At 47.4% G+C, this 13,132-nt stretch overlaps 1 protein-coding gene across 1 annotated transcript in view; it reads right to left on the minus strand.

Moving 5' to 3' along the window:
- Positions 1 to 51: 51 nt before the first annotated feature.
- Positions 52 to 13,132, minus strand: part of EPHB1 (EPH receptor B1) — a 285,610-nt gene continuing 272,529 nt past the window's right edge. The window contains exons 13-15 of the mRNA XM_028099078.2: positions 6,917 to 7,110; positions 4,870 to 5,025; positions 52 to 1,498 (exon numbers count right to left, since the gene is read on the minus strand). Coding sequence (XP_027954879.2) covers positions 1,390 to 1,498; positions 4,870 to 5,025; positions 6,917 to 7,110 — 459 coding nt within the window. The 3' untranslated portion in view covers positions 52 to 1,389. The remainder of the gene's footprint in view (positions 1,499 to 4,869; positions 5,026 to 6,916; positions 7,111 to 13,132) is intronic.

Consider the following 13,132-nt stretch of genomic DNA (forward strand, 5'->3'; position numbering starts at 1 on the left):
CCACTAGGGTCTGAGAACACACACTCTGACACCATTCTATGTAAACCCAGACATGCTTCTGCTCATTTTAATTAGACAGATAAAATTAGCAAGGAGATTAAGAGAAAAGGAGAAATTAAAAATATTTAAGTGTTAGGTGGAATTTACAAAAGCGAATTGAACAATGAGGTACAAGAAGGAATGCAGAGAAACACAGACACATTTGAAACATTCCTCGGATGCCACACGGCTTAAGCCAGTCCACAGATCAGGTAAGAAGAATTCTCCCTTGCCATCTCTTGAATTGCAGATTCCAGGGATGTGGAAGAACATTCTCCAAGAAACACTTTCCTTCTCCTTCTCTTCAGATGTTACCAAGAATAATTAATCAGTCAGTATCATTCTAGAATGGCCCACACTGCCTCCAATTCAAACCACTCACCTGTTTCCTGTCTGAATTTGCAAGCTCCTGAGAGTTTTTTCCCCCTTTCATTTTATTTTTCTCCCTGCCCTCTCTCCCCGTTGAGCCCATAGGCCAACTGGGCCAGCCAGAATACCAAACCAACAACACATTCCAGCCCCTTCGGATTTTCCAGGGGCAGAGACTTCCCGGTTCTTCTTTCTTGTTTGCATCTGTTACGAACAAGCACAGTCATTTTAGAACGCAGACATACATGTGTGTGCTCCCGCACACGGAAACTGGTTTTTCTTTTTTTTTTTTTTCCAATTTGTGGTTTCTTTTTCCTTTTTGCAGAAAATGCAAACAAAAGAAAAACAAGGTTTTCAATTGAAGGTACATCTCTTCTTCAATATGAAGACATTAATTGAATTGGTTGGATCCCCCATGCAGTGGTCAGCAAAGTCCTTTGGCAACTGACAGAACGACATCTGGAGACTCAGGAGCTGGGGTTTGTTTGAAGGAACTTCCTACATGAGTCATGAGCAAAGGGAAATGGATGTGGGAGAGGGAGAGGGCTCTTGGGGAGGAGTACAAAAGGAGAAAAGAAAAGAACGTCATTGGTGAGGAAGAAAATGGAAAACTGCCTGTTTCTTCCCTCTACCTCCTTCCCTTTCTTCCTGTGGATGGGTGACTCCAGTGCCCCAAGGGTGGGAGCCGAGCTTACTCTTGGTTCCCCCAATGCATACCGTTTTGTCTTCACTTCTGTTGAACATCACGTTTTTGTATTTTTATGATCATAGATTTGGTTTCCCACGGCATCTGAAACATGCTCTGTCACTGAGAAATGAAGGTTGCCTATTAAGAACAGGTCCAGTTTCTTCTTCAGTGATGTAATGCATTTCTCAGCTGAGAAGCCAATCTTTCCAGAACATTCCACAGTGGTCAACCTCTGATTCCCTCTTGAGACTGGTCCTTTTCCTTCCTCTCCTCCCCCCAGAAAATGAGAGTTCTCATGCCATTGCCGTTGGTGACTGACTCATCTGGACCCTCATAGAATGAATGCTGTTCAGGATCTTCTTCTGATGACCTGCCAAGGTGACCCCTATTCTCAGGAGGTCTCTAGGGGGAGAAAGCCACACAAAAAAAAGGCACTTTAGTGTTAGGGCAGCTTTTCATGGATCAAAACTCATCACAGAAGGCAAGCTCTTGATATAGCTGGGTAGACAAATAAAAGTGTTTAGAATCCAAGACTCAAGTTTACCCAAGTCTTTGGCAAGCGCCTACCTTGCTCAAATCTCACTTGCTTCATGCAGTGATATTTTCTTGCTCAATCTCACTTGCTTCATGCAGTGGCCTTAGTCCCCAGTGGCCCCTCCAACTTAGACAATCCTGGAAGTGTTGTGTCTTGTTCTTCACCTATGGGTTCTAAAGCAGCCCCTTCCTTGTGTCCCTAACCCTAGGTGGACTGGAACTTTCCTCTGTGTTGTTTTTTTATACACTTCAAGCGTACACTATATGGGACTTTAGTTATGCTATGGAGCTTTCTGCCTAAATTAGTGATCACCCACTGAGATCGAAAAGATGTGGGGTTTGCTGGGTTTTCTGATGTTTTTCCCCTGAGTTTCCATTTTCTGCCTCTGTCTGAATTTTAATGTCATGAATTTTTAAGAAGGGTGATCTCAAAATAACTTTCAAATATCTGCCCAAGCAGGAATTCAAGTAATATGTTTAGAATAGGGGTTTGAGTTGGATTCATCTTTAAGCTGTGAGTCTTAATATGATCAAGTTCATGGCTTATATTTGATTTTGGAGATGCATCTTTTCCTAGTTAATAATAATAATATATAGCATTGCTTGAGTACTTCTCATGTGCCATATACTATCTCATTTATACCTAATGAAGCATTTTGTGAATATTGACAAACCACTCAAAGTCAATAATAATAACTTAACAGTAATTGTTTCTTGTGTGCATCCTGTAGGCAGGTAATGGGCTAAGTGCTTTGCTTACACTATTCCATTAACCTCTCACCACAAACCAATGAGATGGGTACTATTATTATTTGCTCATTTATGGACAAGGCAAGTAGGGCTCAGAGAAGTTAAGTAACATGCTCAAGATCACAAAACAGGTAATTGGTGGTAGAGCTGGGTTCGAAGTCAAGACTACCTGGTTCTTAGCCACCCTTGTAGGGCTGCTCTCAGAACTCTTCTAAGGTCCTGACTCTATCCCCCCTCAAATGCCCCTGTCCCTAGCATAGCAGATGACTCCCCACGAGGAGGCTCCTGTGCTCCCCTCAACCCTTCCTTTCAGCTGGTGGCCAACCCCCTCAGGGCTGCAGCTGGCTCAGATTGTCAAATTGTCCATGTCTTTTCAGCCAACACTTCTGAGAGGCATGCTTGAATTTCGAATTCACAAATTGTCCTGCGATCTATTTTATTTCGTTGCTCATGTTCTTTTTCCATCTTTTATCTCTCAAGAAACAACCTAAATTGCTCCAAAAGTGTGTGGATATTTTTTTGCTTTGAACTAAATCCCTTAATTTTTCCTTTTCCAGACTGAGGAAATCACTCCATTTGATTCCTTCGGTCGTGGCGGATGAGGGGGTGACGGCCCCATACTCAGCCATATCACAGTGGGGAAGCAGGAAAGGCCCCACCAGCATGAACACCCACTTCGGCCCCTGAATCCAGGCTCTCCAATCGTCTAGGACATTCCACGTCAGCTCTGCAAGATGGGGAACCTGGTTTTCCACTGGTAAGTGCTGCTGCTTTTTGTGTGTGTGTGTGTTTGTTTTTGGTGGTGCCTGACAATAATTCATAGTGGCAGGGACTGCCTTTTTAAGGCATCAACAAGAAAAAGAACCCACATTTAAAAAATGAATTCTGATGTTTCGCGGATCCTAGGCTAGATGCACATTCAAGCCATCTCCCTGGAGAAAGTGGAGGTTCCATCATTTCTGGCAAGAATCAACCTCAGAGAGGTAGAGAGGGACTCCAGGAAGACTGACTGCAAAGCAGTAGTCTGGGACAGAAGCTGTTTCTCTGGGGTTCAGATGCTGGGGCTGGATGGGACCACCCCTCTCCCCTGGGACCCAGCAACTGGCCCACCACAGGAGGAAATCCCAGCACCTAGCACGGTGACCAAGACATAACAGGTGACCTGTAAGTGTTTGCCAATCGCCTGGAGGACTGACTGATCCTCTAACCTGGGAAACGTGTGTCACAGGCCACCAACCCCCATATTGTCCATACACGTTGTGGGCCAGGTGGTCGGTGAGGTCCTCTCTAGCTGGGTGTGTGTACTCAAAATTCGACCCTTGCCAACTTCAGTCCAGTGGTTCCCAGACTTGGCTGCACCTGAGAATCACCTGGGGAGTTTTAAACATCCCGATGCCCCAATCTCAGCTCCTACCAATTAAACCAGAAGATCTAGGAGTGGAAGTCAGGCATCAGTAATTTTTAAAGATTCCTAGATCACACCAGGGTGTCACAAAGTATGGGCATGCTGTGCCCCCGGGGCGGACTGGTAGGAAGAGATGGAAGTGGCCTTCAGGAAAGAAAGTTTTAGCCGCCACCTCCCCCCACCGCCCTTTACCACTTGTGAGCACTGAAGCTTCCGGCACTAACTCACCTCCTTTCTGAATCTGCTGAATGGGAGGGACAGAACTAGATAATTATTTCCCAAACTACCGTGCAGCAAAACCCTGCCCCTCCAAAATATGGTTCCACGGTATTTAAGAATTTTCGGTGGGTTTCTTTCTTTCAGGATTTCTCGTGGCCTTTACAACGCTAATATGTGTAGCGAATCTCCAAAAGGGTGATAAAGTGTGCAGTATTTCCCGAATTTATTTGACCGGGGGACACTTTTTCCAAGGAGAACCTATTAACCTTTCCCAGAATGGGTGCTGCTCAGAACATTCTTGGGGAAATGATGGACTAATGGATGTTTAAGACCCTTTCTGGCTCTCATCGTATTCGAATAATTTTAGTTTTCATATTTCTCCATCCTCCTGTGGGAGCTGCAGACTGGTAAATAATTGGTGGGGGATGGAAACGTCTGCTTATTCACCAGTGCTATCCAAGTATGGATCCAAGCTCCCCCCACGTCTGGGATTGTTGCTGAATCAGTGCAGTGCCTCTTCCTGCTATGTTGCTTAAAGTGCTGGCTGGCTGTGTTCTTTCCATCTGGATGCTTTTTTTGATGGGTTAAGTTTAAAAACTTACATGGAGGAGAGACTCTTGATGATTAGGCAAATGACATAGGGCTGCAACTTGGAAGAACGCTCATTTGGGGCCAGGATGAATCTCAGCCTTGCCACCCGACCTGTCCATCTTTCCATGGCACTTCCCCACCAGGCCTGGTTCTATACAGAAGTGGAGCTCTGGGGGTGAGGCCAGAGATCAAGACTGGTACCATGAGCCACAGCACGGAAGGACCCTGATCCTTCTCACCCACAGGCGGCACAGAGGCTGTTCCCCTCACTTACTCTGATGTCATCTGCGTGACCAGCTGGAGGGAGGTGAAGCCGGCGGTGAGGAAGCTGTCCCTATACTGGACCATTTTGATGGCACTGAGCCAGTCATCCACGGTGGTAAAGGCCGTGAAGTCTGGAATGGAGCGGTCTAGCAGGGGCTGGGAAGGCCTGTGAGAGAGAGAGAGAGAGAAAGAGAGAGAGAGAGAGAGAGAGAGGAGCAGGTGAGCCCACAGCTGCTGAGGTGTGTGGACAGATCCACACTCTGGGCGGACAGCAGACTTCACGCAGGATAAAGATTTCTTCCTGACAGGATGTGGATTACACGGGAGCCCTGCGCTGACCCTTCTTTCCATAAAGAATTCTGGAGGTGAGGTGGCCAGTACCCCTGCCTATGGGCTCTGTCACACATCGGCCGGCCCAGGGAGACTGATGCCAGCATGCAGTCTGGAGGGAAGAGAAGGCCCGTAACTCCTTTGTAAACTGGAATCGAAGAGCTTCACCAACCAAAGATACAGTTCTTTTAAAAATATATAAAGTTCACTATAACCTTCCCAAATCTATTGGTAATATTTTTTTTTTCCTGGTTCTATCCTCAGCTAATTAAATAAATGAAACAGATCAGCCCTCCACTGACCTTCTCTGGCACATTTTCAAAGCAGACACTCTGCTACCCAACCCACAAAGTGGGGTGCCACCTTGACGTATCCCTCAACCCTCAACACCCATGCCCAGTCTTTCACCAAGAATTAAAGATTTGACCTCCAAAATCTCTTAAATTCATCCCCCTCCTTCTGGACCATTACTCTGACTTAAGACCCTATCTTCTCTGGCATTATTGCTGCAATATTCTCCTGCCTGTCTTCTTCAAGCATGTTCCTTCCCCTCAACATAAGGTTCACACTCTAGCCTGGTGTTCTTTGAAAAATGCAGGTGTATCATGTGCATAACCCTCACCCTGACCCCGATTCATGTCAAACCCTTCAATGGGCACTCGCTATTCTGAAAGTCAAGCCCAGAAGTCTTAGCTGGGCCTATAGGCTCTGAGCGTCTGGCCCTTGCCCACTTTGCCTGCCTCACCCCTGACCTAGTCCCCTCACAGACTGGACTCTGAACACACTGGCCCTGTCCTTCCCACCCTCGAGGCTCTGCATATGCTGTTCCTAGGCCTGGAACACCTGTCCCTCTCCTCCCATCTTCCTTTCCTTCAGTTCATGCATTCTCTCCCTTTAGTGCTCAACTGTAAAGAACACTCATCAGGGATGCATCCCTGATACCAGGTAGGGTATGTATCCATGTTCTCCAGCACCACGCACCTCCCTGCCATAATGGCAATCAAGGTCTCAAGTTTGCATTTCTTTGGGTGATCATGTGGGTTTGCCCCTCCTAAATGATTTTAAGCTCCATGAGGGCCAGCATCATGTCTATCTTGTTCATTCTATACTGTCAGCAATGGGCACAGTGCTTAGCATATAAGTGCCCAATAAACTGGTTGAAAAGATCAATTAGTCAGTCAGCTAACATTGCAAATATAGAGAGTAACATACAGCTGATGGCTGCTGACAAGAGCCCAAAGTTGTTCTGTGCATTTGCTCATAACAAATCCAATGGCTTTGTATGTCCGTGTCCCACAGCAATCAGGGCCTTTACCTGCTAATAGGTGGGTCAAGGTTCCGAGTCTGCAGCTCTACCTGGTGTGGTTAACAGAAACAGTGCTTTCTGGAAACAAAATCTCCCAGAGGTGGGCTCATTACCACTCCCATCACATACACTCAATTATTACAGAACCCAGCATCCAGCCCATCTGAAGCCAGCAGAAGGTGGAGACCCAGACGGGTATCTTGATATCTGTCCATAGCCCATGCTGGAAGTGGGGAATATTTTAGAGAGGTGGAAAGGAAAAAGGAAAGGAGAGATCTTGGCATTTCTTCCATTAGTGGATAAGCTTAGCCACCTCACTCTTGCTGTCAATAGATCAAAAGGCTAGCAGCCTTGCTACTGGGTCTGCCCCTGGCTACGTGACCACCCACACCTAGAAAGCACCGTGTTCCACAAGACTCACACAGCGGTGATGGTTGCCACAGTCTTGAGACTTGCCGGGTTCCGGATCATCTTGTCCAGGGTGTTGACAATCTCTGCAAAACGGGGCCGGCTGTTACGGTCCTTCTGCCAACAGTCCAGCATGAGCTGGTGTAGGGAAGCTGGACAGTCCATGGGCGGGGGCAGCCGGTAGTCCTGCTCAATGGCATTGATGACCTGCAGAGACGCACACGGGAACAGGCATGACGGGGTGAAGGGACACCAGCCAGTCATTCACAGATTAGCTCCTGGGGATGGGAGCCTCCCTGACTCAGGCGCTCTAGGTCTGTGCTCATGAAACTCTCACCATAATGGGCTGTGTATGTCCTTGGCCTTTTCCCCTAGACTGTGGGCTCCTTGAAAGTAGGGACCATGTCTTACTGTCCCTTCGTGTCCCGAGCACCTGCAGCAAGGCCTGACACACCCTGAATCTCTGTCAATGTTTACTGAAGGGTGAGCTGGGGAATGGCTTGAACTTCTCCTCTCTTTAAGAGGACATCGAGCCCCCTTCTGCCTTGTTGGCAGCTGGTGGCACTGGGGGCTATGGAGCAATGGCACGTGGGAAACCTAGTGAGTTTGTTAGTTCTAAAGGATACCCACCAAAGCCTGTGGTGGCCTAGTCCTTACACTGCTAAGAGAGGGAAGGAATCAGCATTTAACAGAGAGCCTACTGCGTGTCAGGGCCCCTCTAGATGCTTCCCGTGCACTGTTTGCCTTCATCTTCATCCCGCAGCAACATGAACTGGGTTGAAGATAATTTGGCTACACAAACTGGTTAAGTACAATGACAATGGTCAAAATAACAAGGTGAGCTAAAATGAATCTATCCAATCAGGTTTTGGGAATTTGCGCATACTCCAGGAGAGAATTTTGTTAAGATTTCCAGATCTTTAAGTACTTTTGCCTGCTTTTCGTATGTTGTAAGAGTTTTTTTTTTTACACTTTACTTCTTATTCCAATTCATTTAAATCAATTATGCCTCCCCTGTGCTTTTCGTCATCATGAAAATAATTGTAAACCACCCAGTGCTAAACATGTGAATTTATTATGGTACCCTCCTACCACAATAGAAGGCCTGGAATACAATGAGCCCCTTGAAGTGATGTTGCAAAAATGTACCTATTGAAATGGAAATGTACTCACATTGTAATATTAGGTAAAAGAGCAAGCTGCGTAACTGCAGGTATAGTATAATCTTGCTTTTGTAAAAAACAAAAATCAAAACAAAACAAAAAACAGTAGTTATACCCATGCATACAATAGACCTTGGAAAGATATATACCATGGTGTTAATGATGGTTGCCTCCGGGCAGGTAGACACATGAGTGCACTTTATGTTTCTCTTTTTGCTTGTTTGTGTTTTTATTTTCTATAATAATTATACATTGATTTTATATTAAAATTAACAGCTCAGGCACCTTAAACAACAAAGGAAATAATTTGGAGTTCAGGGATTTTCAGGTGTTTTTGCCTCTACTTTAAAAAATGTCAGATTCATTTCAACTGATAATTCTTTTTTTTTTTTACCTTGTAGATCCATCAGAAATTGAATATTTTCAATCAGTCTATATTTTTACAAATTCTATGCCCATTATATAGGACATGAAGTGGGACATGAGATAATATGACCTGAAATCATTACAGATAATCAAGGTGTATTATTCCTTATATTCTAGGTGGTGGAAAAACAAACAAGCATACAAACCATACCAATATTAGAACTCTACACAAACTGGTGACTGGGAACATTAACTTTTGAATAATATGTTGCACCACTGACAAATTTTTACCTCTGCCAAACTCTTGTCAATCAAATTATCTGCTCTCCTCTTAGGAGGGCATTACAGCCCATGTGCCCCAAGAGGAAGCAGAAGCACACAGTGGAGTAACCTGCCTGAGGACCCACAGCTAGGAAACAGTGGGATTGAGAAGACAGCGCAGGGGTGTCTGATTTTAAGTTTGGAATACCCTGAAGCCCACTTTCCCTACACCTCTGTGGGGCTGCATTGTAATCTCAGCCTGGAGAATAGTCCTGGGAGCTGTTTGATGTCTTTGTGGTAGCAAACAGGGGTATGGAGCTAAACCAAGTCATCCATGAAGAAGAGTGGCCGGGCATCCTTCCCATCAGCGTGGCTCATAAATTGGAACCCTTTCCAGCTCCTTCTAAGCAGCCAGACTGAGGGTCCCTGTCACAGAGTCCCTACTCATTGTGGAGGCAAGTGGGATTATCCACTCAATGGCTCTTTTTGGGTTCCTTAAGGACAAGCTAGGTAGGGCTGGCAGGAGGGGCTGGTGTCAGTACTCAACTTCTCATGGGGTTAGGGGCCCCCAAAGTCTTCCAGTGCAGGGCAGCTCATGTTCCCCTAAACTGCTGGCATCTCCACTCAAATTATTTGATGCCAGAGCCCAAAATAGTATGTATTCCCACTGGCAGGTTTCTCTCTCATCTGCCTATAACAGGAAGGAGCAGTGGAGTCAGGGCACTTCAGCAGAGGGCACAGCTCCATGGTGAGACCCGGTGACCTGCACACTCCTGGGCAGAGTACCACGAGCCTGGGGGACCCAGGCATGCACTGATCTTCTGTCTGTGAGCTCTGGATCAAATGCAACTTAGCTACACTTCCCTTGTCTCCTCTGCATGCCACCTCAATGGACATGTTGAAGACTGTCCTGGCATTTGCTTTTGTATTTCCTCTGTTTGTTTGGTAGACTGTCTTTCTTTTTAAGAGGACATCAGAACCACTGATCCCTCCTCCCTGCAGGTCAGCCAAGAGGCAGACCCACACACGGTGCTGGTGACAGTATGGCACTGTAGCTATGGGCAAAGACACTGGAGGCCTGGGTTCAAATCCAAGTTTCGCTTCTTATTTGCTCCAGAACCTTGGGAGAGTCACTTGACTTCTGGAAATTGCACAAATGGGGTTATTAAAAAGATTACATGACACAGTGAGATGATGTTGAGCACTACACACATGAACAGTAGAAGGCATCTCTTCATCACGTGGAGGCTGTCGTTCCTACCACATCTACCACAGTAGATGTTTCTGCAAGGGGGGTATCTATTCTACTGCTGGCCACTTGGAGGCCTAGGAAGACAGCGTTCGAGAAGCACCAAGCACATAGTGGGGGGTTAATTAATGCCAGATCCCTATTTCTCACCTTCCAGGATAGAGGATAGCCATGCTCGTGTTTACAAAATGGGACTTTTATGCCATTTGCTATTTCTTCTAGATAATTTTGTTGTTATTACTTGGGTTGATATTCTGGAAGCATTGATGCCTCTTGCACATTGAAAAAAAAAAAGCCTTTACCCTCCACTCCAAAGAAAAAATTACCTAGGTCATTAATTGATTTATCTGCTTAAGTCTTTCACTGAAGTGCTGTGCCTTTGGAGAATTTTACTCTTTTTAAGGATCTGGGTGTTTTCCAAATTTTCTGAGTATATAACTTACAATCAAATTAAAACATCATTATCTCAAAAAATAATTGTGGTCCTCTAGTGGGGTTTGGGGATCATTCTCTGTCATGCCTGCCTTGCTAGCAGGTGTGGAAAACAGGGAGGAGACACGGAGAAGCACCTTCCATCTGGCCATCTGATGGCTCTAAACACCAGTGACAACCACATTTGAATTGTATGGAAAGATACGGCCCAAGCTTGGGGGCATAGGGTGTTCTTCTGAGCAGACTTGAAAATCGGAGTGAGTCCTGGGTCCCTTTCCTTGGTAACAGGATGGGATAAATGGCTGTTGAAAACACTGGAGATTAGAACGAGATCAGATGGCATCTATAGAGAGAAGCGAAAGCCAGGTTGTGACCATGAGAGGCGACTGTCACCTGAGCAGAGCAGGCTGCTGGCTCACTTGGAATGGTCTGCAGCAACTCTCTTGGCCTCTGAAGGCCAGCACAGGCCAGTGCCCTGGGTCCTAGAGGGCCAGGGCAGGGAGGGGGAGGGGCCGCCTTTGTTCCCTTGGACCCGGAGAAAGCTGGGGCTGGCTGGGGCATGGGGCAGGTGGTCTGACCCCAGTGCCTCGGAGGAAGTGACTGGAGTTTCTCTGGAGACGAGCGGGGGCCCGCCCCGGGCCCTCCTGTCCTCAGTGGGCTGCCGGTGGCCCCCAGACACGTCTTTCCCAATAGTGAGTCCGGTGGCACCTGCCACACCTTCCACAGGGGAGAGTGAAGTGGAGAAGCTCAGAGCCGTGGAGGAACCAGGGCAGAGGGGGTTAAGTTGAACTCTGATGTTTCAGTAAAACCGCAGCTCCTCTCCACAGACACTGCTACTCTCATTATCTCTGTCAATCAGATCCAAGCAGCAGAACTTCCAAGTTCTCTCTCTGGCTGACAAACTCTCTGTACATGTTCAAAGATCTTCCTGGGCTCTGGAAGCCCAATTACCAGCACTCCGACTTGCCTCTGCAATTCGCTTTCTTAAAGCTTTTCAATTGTCATCTGTAGAATCCGTTACTGCCACCACCTCTGTGGTTTCTGACAAGTGGGACTGCAGCCTGGGCCGCCCCGGCCCCTCCTGGCTCTCTCCCAGGCTGGGCCTTTTCCCAGGGGGCGAAAGGTACCCCCCCCCCCCACTTCCCACCAGGAGCAGAACTGCACTTGGGGCAATGCTTAGGGGCTTCATGTGGGAGAAATAAGACAAAATTAGAATAAACTGCTGCTTTGCACATGTTCTGCTTCCCTTTGAGACCCAGCTCAAGCGTCGAATATCTGGAAAGCCTTCCTTACCTTCCCCTCCCAAATGGTCCCATGGCTGGGTGTATGCGCTGCTGGACCGTGGACACCCGGGAACAGAAGCAGCGAGCACAATGGCTAGCAGCGTTGAGTGTTTGCTGAATGAATGACTTGGGAATTCTGGAAGTTTGGTATCAGAAATTCCATTTGTTTTCAGCCTAGGTGAATTCCTTCGCTGAGTTCTTGAATGTCAAATCTCGCCTGTCAGACAGTTTCATAATCCATTCTATGTGTGCTGAATTGTTCTTAATAGGATTAAAGTCTCAGGAAAGGGCCTGCATGTTTCTGGATCCCATTTATGACTCCTCTAGCTGACAGTCTGGATGCAATCGGGGTGGGGTGGGGGGGGCAGTTGATTTCGTGAATGCAGCCTCGGAATCCATTCTGACACTTTTGGCTTTGACATGCTCCAGGGGCGGAGGCAAGGCATGGGTAATCATAGATGAGAGGGGACCCAGACGCCTCACATGACTGTGGGACCTGGTTAATGATGCAGCCATTTCGCCTGCCTGGGTAGACGCTGCCACACCCATGGGAGCAGGGTGCACTGCCACAGCAGAAGCCCGGCCCCTCCCCAAACTCCCATTGGGAAAGCTTTCCTGAGCTCCCAGACTGCCATCTTACTCAATCTTCTGGGCACCTGCCGTGGCTCTAAACCTCAGGCTGGATAGAGGGCTTGCTGAGGCCAGATTTCTCAGGTTAACCATAGCTCAGAGCCACCCAAGCATGGAGGTGGGTATGGTGCAGCTGGTTGCCCAGTGGAGCAGATCTTGCCTGGGGATGGCCTTTCCTCTTCTTGCCACTAGGTTGGGAAATGTAATAACTGCCCCCAGGGAGATGGGCAGAGTAAGCGGAACAGAGGAATGCAGGCTTTGCAATCCTCTCAGCTCCAGGGGGAGGGCATGTATTGAAAATACAAAAGCAGAATGGTCCAGGGGAACAGCCCAGGATCAAAGGCAGTGTGGAAATCCAGACACGACTTTCATTTGGGGCCTTAACAAAGCAACTCATCCTCAAAAGTCTTCCTCACGTTTTAGTGGTTATGAAGCAAAGGGTCCCATCTGGAACACCTCTGCTTAGCGCATCTCAGACAACCCTTCTCCTTCCCTGCCTGCCTCTGTCCTTGGAGGGCAGCCTGGCGGGGTACTGATCACCTCCACTTGGGCAGGGTCCCACTCCTGTGGGCCATCTGAATCTGACCAGCTTTGGGAAGCCTGCTCAGCTCCTCCTTTGCTGATAGGTGACAGAGGCCCCCAAAGACTAGATTCTCAGGAAAGAAGGGCCCTTTATGATTCCTCTCTTTAAAGCTGAGAGGTGTGAGCTACATAGAAGCCGCAACTGGCTCAAGGCAGTACATCTGTCAGGGCAGACAACACCGCTCCCTACTCTGTCCCCCACAGCGGGACAACACACAGGCTGTGCGCTTTGAAGCAGGGCTGAATCTCCTGCTTTATTTGGG

This window comes from Eumetopias jubatus, unplaced genomic scaffold (assembly GCF_037043125.1).
Source record: "Eumetopias jubatus isolate StellerSeaLion01/CBP00866 unplaced genomic scaffold, mEumJub1_p1.0 scaffold_1, whole genome shotgun sequence".
Classification (NCBI taxonomy): domain Eukaryota; kingdom Metazoa; phylum Chordata; class Mammalia; order Carnivora; family Otariidae; genus Eumetopias; species Eumetopias jubatus.